Source organism: Metopolophium dirhodum, chromosome 4, assembly GCF_019925205.1.
Source record: "Metopolophium dirhodum isolate CAU chromosome 4, ASM1992520v1, whole genome shotgun sequence".
In the NCBI taxonomy this organism is placed as follows: Eukaryota; Metazoa; Arthropoda; class Insecta; order Hemiptera; family Aphididae; genus Metopolophium; species Metopolophium dirhodum.
The window spans coordinates 26,295,961-26,312,359 of NC_083563.1; the positions used below are offsets into that span (position 1 = coordinate 26,295,961).

The window sequence follows — 16,399 nt, forward strand, 5'->3', positions numbered from 1 at the left end:
ATTACATGCATATATTATTATCGCAAGACTTACATGCAACTGTGAAGAACACAGTGGTAATAATAATAGCATAATTATTATGTTATTCCGTTATATAATATACCAATAAAGACTATAATAGGTACATGGCTAATTTAATTTTGTTTTGTAACTATAATATCTATAATACTTTATATTCTTTTAAAACCTCGTCGTTGATTTTTAAAACATCCTAGATACCTGCAGATGTATACATATCATATCGTATACGGTTTTGGGTTTTTAATTCTCATGGATTAAGTCCAGTGTAACATATAAAATAAAACTTAATTCATAAAATATTTAAATCTAAATTAAATAGGCAGTTAAAAAATGTTTATTATAAAAAGTAGATACATCAAGATTTAATCGTCTTAAAAGACTAACATATTGTGCACATCAAATATTTTTTCATAAGACACCACAACATGATAACTATATGGTTTTTCCAATATAAATCTAAATAATGAATTTATTGTAACATTAAGTTTTTGCATATACACGTCAACAGAATTACTAAAATATAACATATCTAATATAGATTGTACTAAAGATGTATTATGTATAATACTAATAGTAAATAATTAATATTAAGAATTTCTCTTAGTATCTTAAATCGATATAAATATTTTCTAACTGTATTAGTTACGTATTCAGTCTGTAAATCTCATCTGAGATGCTGATCAAAAATGATTGCTAAATATTTGGTCAAATTTACATTAATAATTTTATCAAGTACACAATATTTTAAACAATTTGTTATAAACATGTTTAAAATATGAATTTAAAACATTTGTTTTAAACATTTTGTTCATTGTTTAAAACGAACAAAACACATATGTTTTAAACAGTGAAAAATCCAAGTGAATATTGTGTTTTTTTATTTATTGTTAATAATAAATAATTATATCTACCTATTACCAACTTTTATTTTAAATTTTTTTTTAATTTTATTGAATAAATTACCAAATTTAAAATGTTTTATTTAATAGTTTATATAATCATAATATAATATAATATAATGCCCACGTAAAACATCTATTCAGAAAATATTTCAAATGCATTTCAAATACTTTTAAGATTTAAGATAAATAATAAATAAACAGTGAAACATATACTAATACACGGCATATTGGCGTATAAGTAAATTACATATTATTTAAAGTTATTTTAAGTATAGTGTTTTTACTGCTTTAAATTGTTTAAAACTCAAACAATTTATTTTGTAACAATTTAGTTTGAAACAGCTTGAAACAAAAAATACAGTTTTTTTTGTTTTTTTTTTTCAAAAATGAAAAAAATACACCAACTCTGATTATTACAGCCGACTTATGTACCCGTGCTATATAGATAGTTGTGTTTTCGGTTGAACGTGTTGTGGTTATTCTTTGTCACGTCTTACCTAACTTTGTTTAAAAATGCCAATGTTTGTATACTTTGCTGCAGGGCTTCAAAACGTTATTTATAACGGTATAACGGAAAATAATGAAAAACAAATAAACGAAATCAATAAACGAACAACAAAAATAATCTAACACCATTAAATATAATAAACCATTAATCATAATTAATGATTAAAAATAAACAACAAACGTATACCTATGTAACATAAAAAAAATTGCAAATAACGTTTGGGCTTTTTTTGCGTTGAACTTAACATTACAATTATTCAACTAACATTACGGCGGCGTACGCGTATCTTTCGGTTTTTATGCCAGACTGACAGGGAGTGCTGTCTCCCTCCCACTCTTCGCTCTCTATCACTCTCCCTCTATTTCATAAACACATTCACGCACTATGCTAATCCGTTTTTTAATTTAATTGATTCAGGTAGAGACAGAAAAGCATATTATACAAGTAGTATAATATAGATTATAGGTGCATATAATATTGTATATATACGGTTGTGGTCTTTGTAATTTAAATCAAAAATTTAAGTAAAAAATCAGCTTTATCGCATCACTATACCTAATATATCAGTCAAAGGTGGGCAATAACTGGTTAAAAAGTTATTTATTTTTGTTTTTAATTTATTAACTAATTCAGTTAAAATTTTTATTTTTGTAAATTAACTTTGTATAGTTATTCATCATTGTCGTGCGGTTAATTTAATTTTCGTTTCAAATCATGCGGAACCAGCTATAGACAATACTGATTCGTTGACTCTTTTTAGATTTCGGTCATTTATTTTCTAATTATATAATATAATAATTAAATTTGTTAAAATATAGTCTTGGAAAATGTTTGTGTAAATCGAAATACTAGGGTGGTTTATGACATAAAAATATTGTAACTTGAAAAAAAATGTTTAACTTTTAACTTTTAACTGAAGAAAATTTAATTTAATTAACTTAACTTGCCACAGTTAATTATTTTCACTAACTTGCCGGCCTTTGGTATTAGTATAGGTATACCTACATAATATTATAATATACCTTAGATCATAATAATACACTTTTTATGGATCCATGCCCCGATAATTTTAAGTACATATTATTAGCAACAAGTTTCTGTATTGGATAAATAAACTGCGCATAAACGAAAAGAAATGTGCATTTTTTTCAATTTGAAACGACCAATGGCTAAACATATACGACGGTTAGTCTTACGCATAAGCACATCAAACATCCAATACAGTGCTCGTCGCTCACATGTGTGAGTCAAATTATGATTAATATTTAATACAATGTATTAATAATATTTTCCAATGGTATACTACTTAGATCATATTCTATGGATGGAGCCATGACTAAATAAACAGACATGTCAGCAAAATTATAGTTCATCGCATAAAGTGTGCCCCCTATGAATAAACGAGTCAATCATGAGTTCTTTAACAACGCCCCAACGTATTTGGGATGTAAAATATCGTTTATTCCAAGTCATGGACACACATAGACACATGGATATATAAAACTAGTTGTTATTCATATATACAATAATACAGGAAAAATACAAGAGTTCGCTGACATGCCTGTTTATTTAGTCATGGCTCCATCCGTAGTATATGACCTAGGTAATATACTATCGGAAAATATTAATAATGAATTCTACTAAATATTAATCACAATTTAAGCTCTCAGGTTGAACGGCCTTCGCAATCTTTTCAGTGAAAAAAACTGAGAATTTAATGGCTTATTTTACTCATATTATATAATTTATTACGTGCATACAATAACATGGACGCCACTATTCTCTCCCTTGAATATTTTTTTCTATTGATATTACTTTTAATATAATTTAAATACATTATATGATGATCGTATCTATTAATATTAATGATAAATAACAACAAACACTAGGTACGCCTGTATTCAGTATATTAATAACAACTAGATATTATATCTATTTTATTCTTACTTATTTCATCATCAACCATAAAAATCAAACATTAAGCAAAAAGTGTACATGAGCAAATAATGCCAATAAGCAAGGCTAGGCATTAACGAGTTAAAAAGTTAAGTTACTTTTACGTTTTAACTAAGTTAAATAACGAGTTACTTTTTTTTTCATGTTATTCAATAAATAATATTACTTATAAGTTAATCTATTTTATTGTCACGTTAAATTAATTTTATTCCCAAACCACATAATATCAAACATATATTAAATTTTGTAAAAATTAATTTTATAAAAAAAATAATAATAATCTGAAATATTAAATGCAATTGATTAATAATCAATAATTAATTTTTAATATACACGTGTGATGTATACTTATTACTCGGTACCTAATCATTAATAATGTTATTAAATAACGAGTATTAATGATTATTATATTTTTTATTCATTCATTCAATTACAGCGATAACTTGGCCCGTCGATGCAAATAATGCAAACCCGCAGTAGCGTATATTGCGTCCATTATATTATTATATATTGCGTAACGTGAATTTCAACGTGGCAATATGTCTTAAAAACATCTCTCCCTCAAGGGGAAAATCGTGATTTTGGACAAAGTGAAATAGCTACCTCCAGGCACTTCACAACGTAAAATCGCTGAAAAATTATGAGTCCCGAAATCAATGGTGGTGAAACTGCTCAAAGACGAAGCAATGGAGAGGATTACGGTTTTATTATGTTTCAATATGACCGGGAATGATAAAAAAACTGCCAGTAGTCGGGAAAATCTTAAAACCTCGATGCAAATAATAACTTTAATTATTATAATTTTTTTTTTTTTTACCTAATTTAAAACAACTAATTGAAAACAGGGCTGGTCCCAACGTGTCCACATTAAGCGGAATCTACTGTATTTGTTATATTTTAGTAGTATGGGGTAATTCTGTTGACGTGTATATGCAATATGCATACAAACTTAATATTACAATAAATTCATTATTGAGATTTATGTTGAAAAACCATTTAGTTATCATGTTTTTTTTACCTTTTTTGCCTCGATCCGAATCAATTATCACCAGGGATTATCAACCTTTGCATAGAGTGTCAGTGTATTTTTGTGAAGAAGAGGGAGTGATAAATTAGAGAGTTAGAGAGACAGCCGTGAAGTGAGGGAGACACCACTCGCTATTAGTCTGACGGGAAAACCGAAAAATGTTCGAACGCCACTGTATGCACACGCACAATTCAGTCGATATATTAATGTATTATCTAAATATTTATTATGATAATGACGTGTACATTATAGTGGAAACCCGTAGGCATATACCGTACTACATTAACCTCGGTAGGTCATTAAATCTTGATACACAATATATTTTATAACAGTATATATATGCATAATATACTCGCGGGTGGAAAAGCCCGTCCGCAGACTTCCTTTATAATACAGCGCACGTCCGACGAACGATCATAGTCGCAACCCGAAGATTGACAATAGTCTTCCAAGTTCCAACGTTTTCTGAACTCGTCTTGTGAAAAAACACTACACAATCACTCGTCAACATGAATTTTCTGGTAAATATTATAATATATACTTATTAAATTATATCGTTATATGTAACTTGTACTTAAAACCGTGTTAGTACCAAGACCGTATACGATTTTAGGTAAAAATATCCGAGTAGGTATATTCAAAATATTATTGTCACGCCACGATTACCTTTTCAGCTCGTGTTCTTAAAATATAGTAATTAACATCATACGAATCCCTACCTTTTAATAATATTTATTGTATACTTGAATATTTTTTATTTAAATAAATTTTGTAAAGCATCAAATATTTAAAAATCTACGAATGCCTTTAAAAAAGTTAAATTTCTCTGTAGTATCTTGTACCTACTTAAGTCATAATGTTTAATGTAGGTTACCTAACATATCAACGAATAGATTATTAAATTTTTTTTTATTTATATATTTTGAATCATTTTTCATTTTTCACCCACTTATCGAACAACCATGGTATTGCGGAAGTCAAAAACGGTTCCCTTGATCATTTCCGTTTTGTATCTATAATGTTTGCTATCCTTATGAACGACAAACTGCAATTTTGGCTGTGAAATATAATTATTTAAAACAATAATTGTATACCATGCACGTTGTTGACGTTTTATTTAAACCTTATAATATTATATTTATTTCATAATGTTAAAGATTTTTACTTTGTAATACAAAGCCGAAAAGATTATAGTCACTTTAATAATAATAATTTATAATGTTTCAAAATGAAATAGTATTTAAAGTTCTGTGTGATACCTAAGAATAGTATATTGTGTGGCAAGGGCGGGAAATGGCCTTCCCGCGTGAGCCACACATACTATTTTTTTGTCACGCCCCTGCGTTCATGGAAAAGGTTATGCAGGGATATATGCAACAATTATAGACTATTCTACAAAAACAATTTTATGGAAGACATTTTATTTTATTTCAAAATTACAATTTTCACTTTTTATATTTTATTATTGTAACTGATAAGATTATTATACAAATTGCGAGAAATAAACTTACGCATCGTTCGACGCACTTATCTAGGAACAGTGCAAATTAAATATGTTTAAATGTTTATGCGTCGTGCAAGGAGGTTATACTATATAAGATGTAACCAAAAGTTTATGTTTTGTAAGAACCGTGGTAGGTATACATTTTAGTTTTTGGTTGTGCAGGGGATACGCGCCCGGCGGCCGGCACTTTTGGGGATTTCTACTTTTCCGCCCGGCACTTTTGGGGATTTCCTCTTTTCCGCCCGGCACTTTGGGGATTTCCCTTTACCGCCCGCTGGACGGAAAAAGGACGCTTTTGAACGCTTCAACCGTGGTCGAAAACCAAACTTTCGGTGCAGGCGTGACAAAATATATTTTTTTTAATAAATATAATATTAGTTTAATATTAAAATGATTTACTTTTGATAATTTAATATTTAATTTACCTTATTTACCTATATTAGCCATTTAATGGATTTTTTTTTAACAACTTTATTATAATTTATAAAATTAATTTTGAAACATAAACAATAATTTATTATAAGATACCAAAATAAATTTAAAATCATAACTCCTAGAAACTATAAAAATACTATCATTCATGATTTTATATTCGTAAAGAATATTCTATTACCAATGTAATATGCAGGTTTTTTTTACTTTTTAAAGTACTTTAACTTTTTGGGGCTAGGAATGGTTGTGGTTCGAACACGCTTTTGATGTGTGATAGGATTTGATGCTAAAAATCACCCGGGAGAAAGCAACACTGGTGGATACGTACACTTCGAGCGTTTTGCAGTTGAGTGTACAGACCACGCCACACTGTGCCACTATAAGTTATATATTATAAGAAAATATCCTATACTCCGATATCGCTGAATAATATACCCACTATGAATAAGTACCAGAGCACCTATTCTGAAACTTATATAATTTACTATATTTTATTTCATAACTTATAAGTATATCAGCTATTATGTAATGTACAACTATATGCAATTGTTAACTATTGATTAACTAGGTACTAAATGTGTTGTTTAAATGCATATATTGTCTTTTCTAGACAATTGTATTGGTTATTGCATTGGTCGGTTATTCACTGGGTGCACCACAATACAGTCATTATGAATTAGACGACGAATACGAACACGTCAACCCAGAACCTCGATATAATAGCGGTGATTGTAATTGTAACGGCCGAGAACATGGTGACAGCCGAGAAAATGGTGACAGCCGAGAAAATGGTGACAGCCGAGAAAATGGTGACAGCCAAGAACAAGGTGAAGTTTTATGCCAAGGTCGTGTTCACAAACAAAAACCAAGTAGAACCCGAAACCAACTTGGTGGATACCATATACCAGTACAACAATATTATGCCAATAATCCAGGATACAGTGGAGGTTTACAACAAAACTACCAAGGTTGGCGTTTACCACCATACAGCCAAGGTGGACCTGGTTTATATCATCCAAGATACGCTACGGAACGATACTAAAACTTCAATCACAACGTAAATTCCATTCGAATCCCGTATATCACTTTTTTCTTGGACGTACCTGCGACTTAAACGTCATATTATAATAGAGTTGTCGCCTAGTATTATTAGTTATTTCATTATTATTTATAACTAAATTGTAAATTTGTTTACAATACTGTACCTATACATTGTTCTATAAGATTTTGAACTGTAATGTTATAACTCAATATAATAATGTCTATACATTTATTTCTTTGGTGTAATATATTGTTGTTATATACAGGTATTGTTTTTTTTTCTTTTTTAATTGAACTTTAAGCCCGCAACTATGGCCATTAGCTGTTTTAGATGTTTTTGTAGCTGGGAGGGGGGGGGAGAGATTGGAATGGTTGGTTGAAACAGGTATTGTTTATTGTTATACATTATGAATATTAATAGATTAAATCATCATACAATTTTCAAAAAACTATGTTAAGAATGTTATCAATAAAAAAAAATTTCAAGAGGGGGTAAATTTTCAATATGGGTAAACTGAGCCACTAAATTCTCAGTTTTTTCGATGAAAATATTGCAAGGTTTGTTCGATGATGTAAAAGCTTAAATTATTATTAATATTTAGTAAAATTCATATTACTTAGATCATAATATTACAATACGGACGGAGCCATGACTTAATAAACAGGCATGTCAGTAAGCTCCTGTATTTTTTCTATATCATTATATTTATGAATAACAACTAATTTTATATATTTATTTGACTATGTGTGAGATGTGCCCCAGACTTATAACTGATAATTTACATCCCAAATACAATGGGGTGTCGATAAAGAACTCATGATTACCTAATTCGTTTATTCATGTGGGGCACACTTTATGCGCAGAACGATTTTTCTGACATGTCTGTTTATTTATTCATGACTCATGGCTCAATCCATAGTATATTATCTAAGCAGATCATTTAGTATGGTATACATTATCTGAATATTATGGATAATTATCAGTTCTTCTCGTGTATAAATGGTGTTACTAGAAGTGTAAATGATTCAAACAGTAATAAGAAATAAGAATCATAATTTTGTTAAAAATGTTTTGTCAGACTGTATAACAAGTTACATTTTTAGTACAAGTATTTCTGACCATTTTAGTACGATAGTAAGTTGTAACTGACTGTTCATCAATCGTCCGGGGATAACAAATCATATTTTAATAAATGTTTTGAAATTGAAATTTTTCCTACTTTATTCAAAATATGCATAATTAATCCGATTTTTAAAAGTTGTGATAAAAAATGTATAGGTAATTACAGACCTATTTCATTCTCTTTCAATAAGTAATGTTTTTGAAAAATGTATCAAATTATTTTTCGTATTCTTTTCTTTCTTAGATATAATAGATTTTTTCTCTGAAAATCGGTTTGGTTTTTTACCAGGCAAATCGACCAATGATGCTTTAGTAAGTTATTAGTGTAGACACATATACGTCAGAAATAAAATTGATAATGATGAAAAAGTAATTGGTATATTTTTTGATGTCAAAAAGACATTTGATTTGGTCAACCATAAATTACTTAACAGTAAAGTAAGGTATCAAGCAGTTAGACTGGGTTATGTGATTTATAGTCCTTGTTACCTGTAAATTGCGGAGTCCCGCAACGGACAGTTTTAGAACAGTTTAATTTTGTTATTTATTCTAGTTGTCTATTAAAATTAAATTTATGTGCTAAAATAATTAGTTTTGCTGATGATACAGTTATTTTGGTCAGTAATAAAGCGATCGCTGATTTTATGACTATTAATATTATACACTAAAAATTTTTAAAAATTGGTTTGATAATAATTTCATAGAATTAAATTCTAGTAAATCAAATAAATTTTTTTTTTAAATCTTATATATATAAAAATCTTGTGTCACGTGTCCGTCCGGAATAAACTCCGAAACTATCTTGATGAAATTTTTACAATGTGTGTATTTTGGTCCAACTTAAAAGATGGGCTAATTTAAAAAGCGGGGAGGACCAACCCCGGTTGCTGCTCAAACGGGAATTTTGGGATTTTGAGATGGACATTTTTGATTATAAATGGTTGCCATTGGTTTTTAAAGAATATTTGCTTTACTTTTTAAATACAACTTATAATATTAAAAATGTGAAATGAAAATCTCTGTACAAGCTAAACTCTGAAACTATTCAGATATTCTTGATTTTTTTTTTAACGAAAGAGTATTCCACGGAGAAGGTTTATATGATAGACAATTTTAGGAAAATCCACCGGTGTATAATATATTGGCTGCTATTAATTAGTCGGGCATGATTGTTGATTTGTATTATTATATTTTGTCAATATACATATTATATATAATATATACAATAAGATCTGATAAGTAGCTCCAGAGTTTAGTCGGTATAGTTATAGTCTGTGTATTTATATAGTTAGATATATATATAAATTAATGTTTGTGGGTAGATTAGACCTCTGGGAAGAAGATAGGTTAATTTACAAAGGGTTAAATTAGTTTTTTTTTTCCTTAAATATGATATTGAGTAACCGGCCATCGAGTAATTGCCAAACATCTCTAATTTTTAGTACAAATTATATTACATATATGTTATATTTTAGTAGTATGGGATAATTCTGTTGACGTGTATATGCAATATGCATACAAACTAAATGTTACAATAAATTCATTATTGAGATTTATGTTGAAAAACCATTTAATTATCATGTTTTTTTACCTTTTTTGGCCCGATCCGAATCAATTATCACCACGGATCTTCGACTTTTGCATTTTCGAACACCACCGTCAAAGACAGAGTTAGGTTAGGTTACTGTCTCTCTACAGTCATGAAGTGAGGGAGACACCACTCGTTATCGGTCTGACGGGAAAACCGAAAAATTTTCGAACGCCACCGTATGCGCACAAGTCAGTCGATATATTAATGTATTATCTAAATATTTATTATGATAATGACGTGTACATTACAGGGGTAACCCGTAGGCGTATACCGTACTACATTAACCGCGGTAGGTCATTAAATCTTGATACACAATATTTTTTATAACAGTATATATATGCATATTATACTCGCGGGTGGAAAAGCCCGTCCGCAGACTTCCTTTATAATACAGCGCACGTCCGACGAACGATCATAGTCGCAACCCGAAGATTGGGAAAATCACGAAAATTAGCAAATTATTTTGAGTTGAGAATTCATAAAATTTTTTCTTTTTAAATCTAGGATTTGATAATATAATACAAGATTGACCATAAGTTTGTCTACCTTTATCAAAAAAAAAATATCTACAAGAAAGTAAAATTAAATTTTTATGAGCGTTTGAAATTCATATTTTTACAACATTTGATATTCATTCGATTTAGAGTGTTACGATTTTCTTCTTTTGTTGTAATTAAAAAACGTATGATTGTGGATACTTGAAAATTTCACTGAATGTTCATATTAGCATTTTCTATACAGGATAAAATGCTGAAAATAATTTGACACTTTTTGAGCGGTTTACGGACATTGTCTGTTATCAATTTTTTTAGTTTTTTTTTTCTATAAATATCATTAAAATTTTTTTTTTTTTGGGTAGAAAAACGTGAACATTTAATGCAAGGCTCTTGATATATTGTGACAATAGCAGTTAAAAAATATTGAACCTTTTTTGGCCCGATCCGAATCAATTATCACCACGGATCTTCGACTTTTGCAAAACCGAAAAATTTTCGAACGCCACTGTATGCACACGCACAAGTCAGTCCATATATTAATGTATTATCTAAATATTTATTATGATAATGACGTGAAGTACGTGTACGGGGAAACCCGTAGGCGTATACCGTACTACATTAACCTCGATAGGTCATTAAATCTTGATACACAATATATTTGATAACAGTATATATATGCATAATATACTCGCGGGTGGAAAAGCCCGTCCGCAGACTTCCTTTATAATACAGCGCGCGTCCGACGAACGATCATAGTCGCAACCCGAAGATTGTCTATAGTCTTCCAAGTTCCAACGTTTGCTGAACTCGTCTTGTGAAAAAACACTACACAATCACTCACCAACATGAATTTTCTGGTAAATATTATGATATATACTTAATAAATTATATCGTTATATGCGACTTGTACTTAAAACCGTGTTAGTGCCAAGACCGTATACGATTTTAGGTAAAAATATCCGAGTAGGTATATTCAAAATATTGTTGTTACGCCACGATTACCTTATCAGCTCGTGTTCTTAAAATATAGTAATTAACATCATACGAATCCTACCTTTTAATAATAAATATTGTATACTTGAATATTTTTTATTTAAATAAATTTTGTAAAGCATCAAATATTTAAAAATCTACGAATGCCTTTAAAAAAAGTTCTCAATATTTCTCTGTAGTATCTTGTACCTACTTAAGTCATTTTTAACATTGCTGCTAACACTTTTAAAATTTGATTGATAAAACAAAAGTTGTTAAATCAATCGCTTAAATAACGTAGCCGATTGCAGACATACTAAATATAATGTACTTTAATATACACTTAATATGCCTACGATAGTGTAACGTCCCCTCTTCGACCGGTCGATAATTGTTCCGTACTATCGATTATTTAAATCCAGTAATACAATTTTTTTAAAGAAAAATGTTTAATTGGTTGATCTTTACAATTCAAAATCTCATATAATAGGTACAGTATTATAAAGCAAATTTACAATTTAGGTATAAATAATAGTGAAATAAATAATAATATTAGTCGACAACTCTATTATAATACGTCGCAGGTACGTCCCAGAAAATGGTGATATAGGGGATTCGGATGACATTTACGTTGCGATTGAAGTTTTAGTAGTTTCCATGATGATTTGAACCATGACCACCTTGTCCGTGATGATTTGAACCATGACCACCTTGTCCGTGTTGTTGTGAACCTGATCCATGACCACCTTGTCCGTGTTGTGAACCGTATCCTTGATTGTTGCCATATTGATTTCCTTGCCCATGTCCACCATGTCCTTGGCCGCTACCATGTCCTTGGTTGCTACCAAATCCTTGGTTGCTACCAAATCCTTGGTTGCTACCATGTCCTTGGTTGCTACCATATCCTTGGTTGCTACCATGTCCTTGGTTGCTACCATATCCTTGGTTGCTACCATATCCTTGGTTGCTACCATGTCCCTGGCTTCCACTGCTTCCGTGTTGTAAGCCACCACCGTGGCCACTCTGTTGGTATTCACCTTGATTACCATTATTTTGTGATCCACTCCCGTAGCCTGGTGCACCCAGTGAGTAACCGACCAATGCGATAACCAATACAATTGACTAGAAAGGACAATAAATGAATTTAAATAACAATTAATCAATAGATAACAGTTGTACATAAAAGTTATGAAATATATTATAGGAAATTACGTCGTAGAACAGATGTACTGGAACCTATTTATAGTGGCCAGTGGGTATATTATTTAGCAATATCGGAGTATATGTTGTTTTCTCATGTATAAGGAGATAAATTAAAAATGATCACCGTTTAATAATAAACAATAGGTAACATCAGAAACGAGGTGATAGTACTTTTTTAATAATTAGAGCGAAAAAATGTTCTGCGCTGATAGTTAAACAAAAACAATAATATTATTTAATGAGCCTTATAGTCGTTAAAAAAATGGACTTGGTACCTAAAGGTTATATAGATAGCTCGACAATGAAAGAAAAATAGTAAATACTATTAGTTATTATTTATTAGGATATGCATTGATAAGTAATTGAATGCTTTATCATATTTTATTCTTGTTTCATTTAAAATCAAAATAACAAAATTAGGAGTACTTTAAAAACTAAAAAAAATTTACAGATTACTTATGTAGTAATATTAATATTAAAAAAATTGTTAATATAAAGTCAAATAACTCAAATAGGTACTAGAGTTTATTATAAATATAAAATTAATAATGATAGTATTTAAGAATAATTAGGTTTAAGAATAGTAATAATTTTAAATATATATTAGAATTTTATAATAAATTATTGTTTATGTTTCAGAATGGATTGTCTAAATAACAATTTATTGTTAAAACTAAATCGATAAAATGTTTAATGATTTAATTTTTTTTTTAAAAATGAATAATTTGTCAAAAGTCAATTATTTTGAATTATTAACGAATATTACATCATATATTATTATATACTTAAAAAAATATATTTTTTGGTACCTATCATACTGAACTTAAATACTATTTCATTTTGAAACATTATAAGTTATTAGTAGCATAGGCGTGTTCAGACTTTGATGGCCGAGGGGCATAACATATTTTTAAATCGTGAGATTTATTTTTTTTTAGAAAAGATAACAAGAAGAAACATTTATTTTTTATGTTAAAAAACTCGCAATGATTGGAATATTTTTTAATTGTGACCAAAAAGTATAACCATTGACGTGTCAAAACAATAAAAATAAATTTCAAACTAAAATAAAAACACATACATATATTTATAGACGATATTATGAATATAGTACATTGTTGATAAAAATAAAGTGTTTATAAATCCATTCTTCTCTCATATGGTTTCAATACTTTAACAGACTCAATGAAATCTTCTAAGTTTATGCTACTTGCAAATTCTTACTCGATACTGATGTTTAATAAACTATAGTATCATCTAACCTGTGATATGTATATGTTACGTTGTTATAAAAAATTGATGGGCATATATAATAATATTATAATCGCTAATTAAGTAATAGGTATACCTAACTCAAATAACAAAAAAATGTTCTATTATTTGTGTGTGGCAATAAAACAATATTACAACATTACAAGATATAAAACAAATAATCAAAATCTATAGGTAGGTGCTGAGTACAACAGACTACATTATTTTTTTCCCCCTCGACATGATTTTGTTGGTGCTACAGTCTACCCCCCGGGTCAGTGCCCACACGGCCCTTCCCGTTAACACGCCTATGATTAGTAGTATAGTTTGTATTACAAAGTAAAAATCTTTAACACAATGAAATAACTATAATATTAAGGTTTAAATAAAACGCCAAAAACGTGCATGGTATACAATAAATTATTGATTTAAATAATTTTATTTTACAGTCACAATTTCAGTTAGTGGTTCAAAAGGACAGCAAAACTTTATGTTTATTGTTACAATAATAACAGTTGTATTTATTATTTAGAACTAGTGTTAGTTTATTATTTTGTTTTCATTTTTATCAATATTAATATGTAGGTACTTTAAAACTGTGTATGACTAATTAATTAATATTGTAACAGACTACCTACTCTTATCACGAGCTATTGCTTCTAGAGAGTAGGTATCAACTTTAAATGTAAATATTATTATGAAGAAGTTGAAATAAATTATTATTATTATTATTATTATTATAGATACAAAACTGAAATGGGCCAGGGAACAGTTTGTTTATTTGTGGCTTCCGTAGTTCTGTGGTTGTTCGGTCGTATTAGGTGATTTAATTTTAACTCTCAAAGTATAATGATCGACTACAAGGATCGTACAAAATGAAAAAATGATTCAAAACATATAAATAAAAAAATTTTAAAAACATATTCGTTGATAGGTTAGCCCGGTTGGATTAACTTTTTTAAAGGCATTCGTGGATTTTAAAATATTTTATGCTTAACAAAAATTAATTAAACTAAAAATATTCAAGTATACTATATTTATTATTACAAATAATGTGTGTGATTCCTATGATATTAATTAATATATATAAGAACGAGCTTTTAATAGGTAATCGTGTCATAACAATAATATTTTTAATATACTCGGATATTTTCGCCTAAAATCATAATATACGTGCTTGGTACTAACACGGTTAGGTTAGGTATAAGTCGCATATATAACGATATAATTTAATAAGTAGGTGTTATAATATTTACCAGACGATTCATGTTGGAGAGTGAGTGTGTTGTGTTTTTTTGTAAGACGAGTTCAGCAGACGTTTGAAGACTGTTAGTAATCTTCGGGTTGCGACTGTGGTCGTTCGTTGGACTCGCACCGTCTTATAAACGAATTCTGCTGACAGGTTTTTCGCACGCGTGAGATATTATAATGCATATACATGCTATTATAAAATACAATCGTGTATTATGATTTAATGACCGGCCGAGGTTAATCTATAGTACCTACGGTATACGCCTACAGTGTATCCGAACCTATTTCCCGATAAATATACACGTATTATTATCATATAAATCGTGGCCGTGGTAGTAATAATAATGGTGATGAGACGGTTGTGGTGGCGGTGGTGGTGGTGCTGGTGGTGGTGGCGGTTGTCTACAACCTCATGGGCTATATTTTATTATATTTTAATTTTAAAGCGAGTTATGAGTGTTTTAAGATGTACAAACAGTTTACAATTTAAAAATACTCATAATCGCTTTCAAATTAAAATATAATAAAAAGTCCATTAGGATACCCAGATAATAATCTTACCTTTAGATTTTATAAGAGGTCAATTCACTAGGACAGAGCTACACGTGTTCTGCTGAGCGTAAAATTTTCTGTTAAGCACTTTTAAGACGGAGATAACACAGTATGCTGGTATCGCGTCCTCTTAAGATAATAATATATTAATTTATCGACTGGCGTTCGCGTATTTTTTGGATTTTCTGTCAATTTTAACGTATAAAACGTAAGATTAAAATATAAAATTTGAAAAGAAATACCTACATACTCAACAGGGGCGTCAATTCAACTGTTTGAAAGGTATGCTAAGGCTAACCACTATAAGAAGGCCAAAAAAATGTTCTTCTGTTCAATATATTATATTGTACCTACTAAAGAGTTATTACAAAAAATATATGTTATATCGCTATGCTCGACATTTTGAACCTTTATATTTTCCATGTAAAATCTAATATATTATGAATAATGTATACCTAATAATACTAACTACCTACTAAGTTAGTACTTAAATTATTTAAATATTTATAGACATAGACACTATATTATTATGCCTAAAAACATTGTATTTTTTTAAAAAACAGCGGGC

At 29.3% G+C, this 16,399-nt stretch overlaps 2 protein-coding genes across 2 annotated transcripts; one reads left to right on the forward strand and one right to left on the reverse strand.

Annotated features, from left to right (window-relative positions):
- The first annotated feature begins 4,576 nt into the window (after positions 1–4,576).
- LOC132943884 (uncharacterized) lies at positions 4,577–7,660 on the forward strand. Its single transcript, XM_061013027.1, has 2 exons — positions 4,577–4,935; positions 6,961–7,660. The coding sequence occupies exons 1-2, from the start codon at positions 4,924–4,926 to the stop codon at positions 7,390–7,392; spliced, it is 444 nt and encodes a 147-aa protein (XP_060869010.1). The 5' UTR covers positions 4,577–4,923; the 3' UTR covers positions 7,393–7,660.
- A 4,344-nt stretch (positions 7,661–12,004) lies between these two features.
- LOC132943881 (uncharacterized) lies at positions 12,005–15,443 on the reverse strand. The gene is made up of 2 exons (XM_061013025.1): positions 15,285–15,443; positions 12,005–12,696 (listed from the first exon to the last, which is right to left on the reverse strand). Exons 1-2 carry the CDS (start codon positions 15,294–15,296, stop codon positions 12,220–12,222), a joined length of 489 nt encoding a protein of 162 aa, XP_060869008.1. The 5' UTR covers positions 15,297–15,443; the 3' UTR covers positions 12,005–12,219.
- Positions 15,444–16,399: the final 956 nt, after the last annotated feature.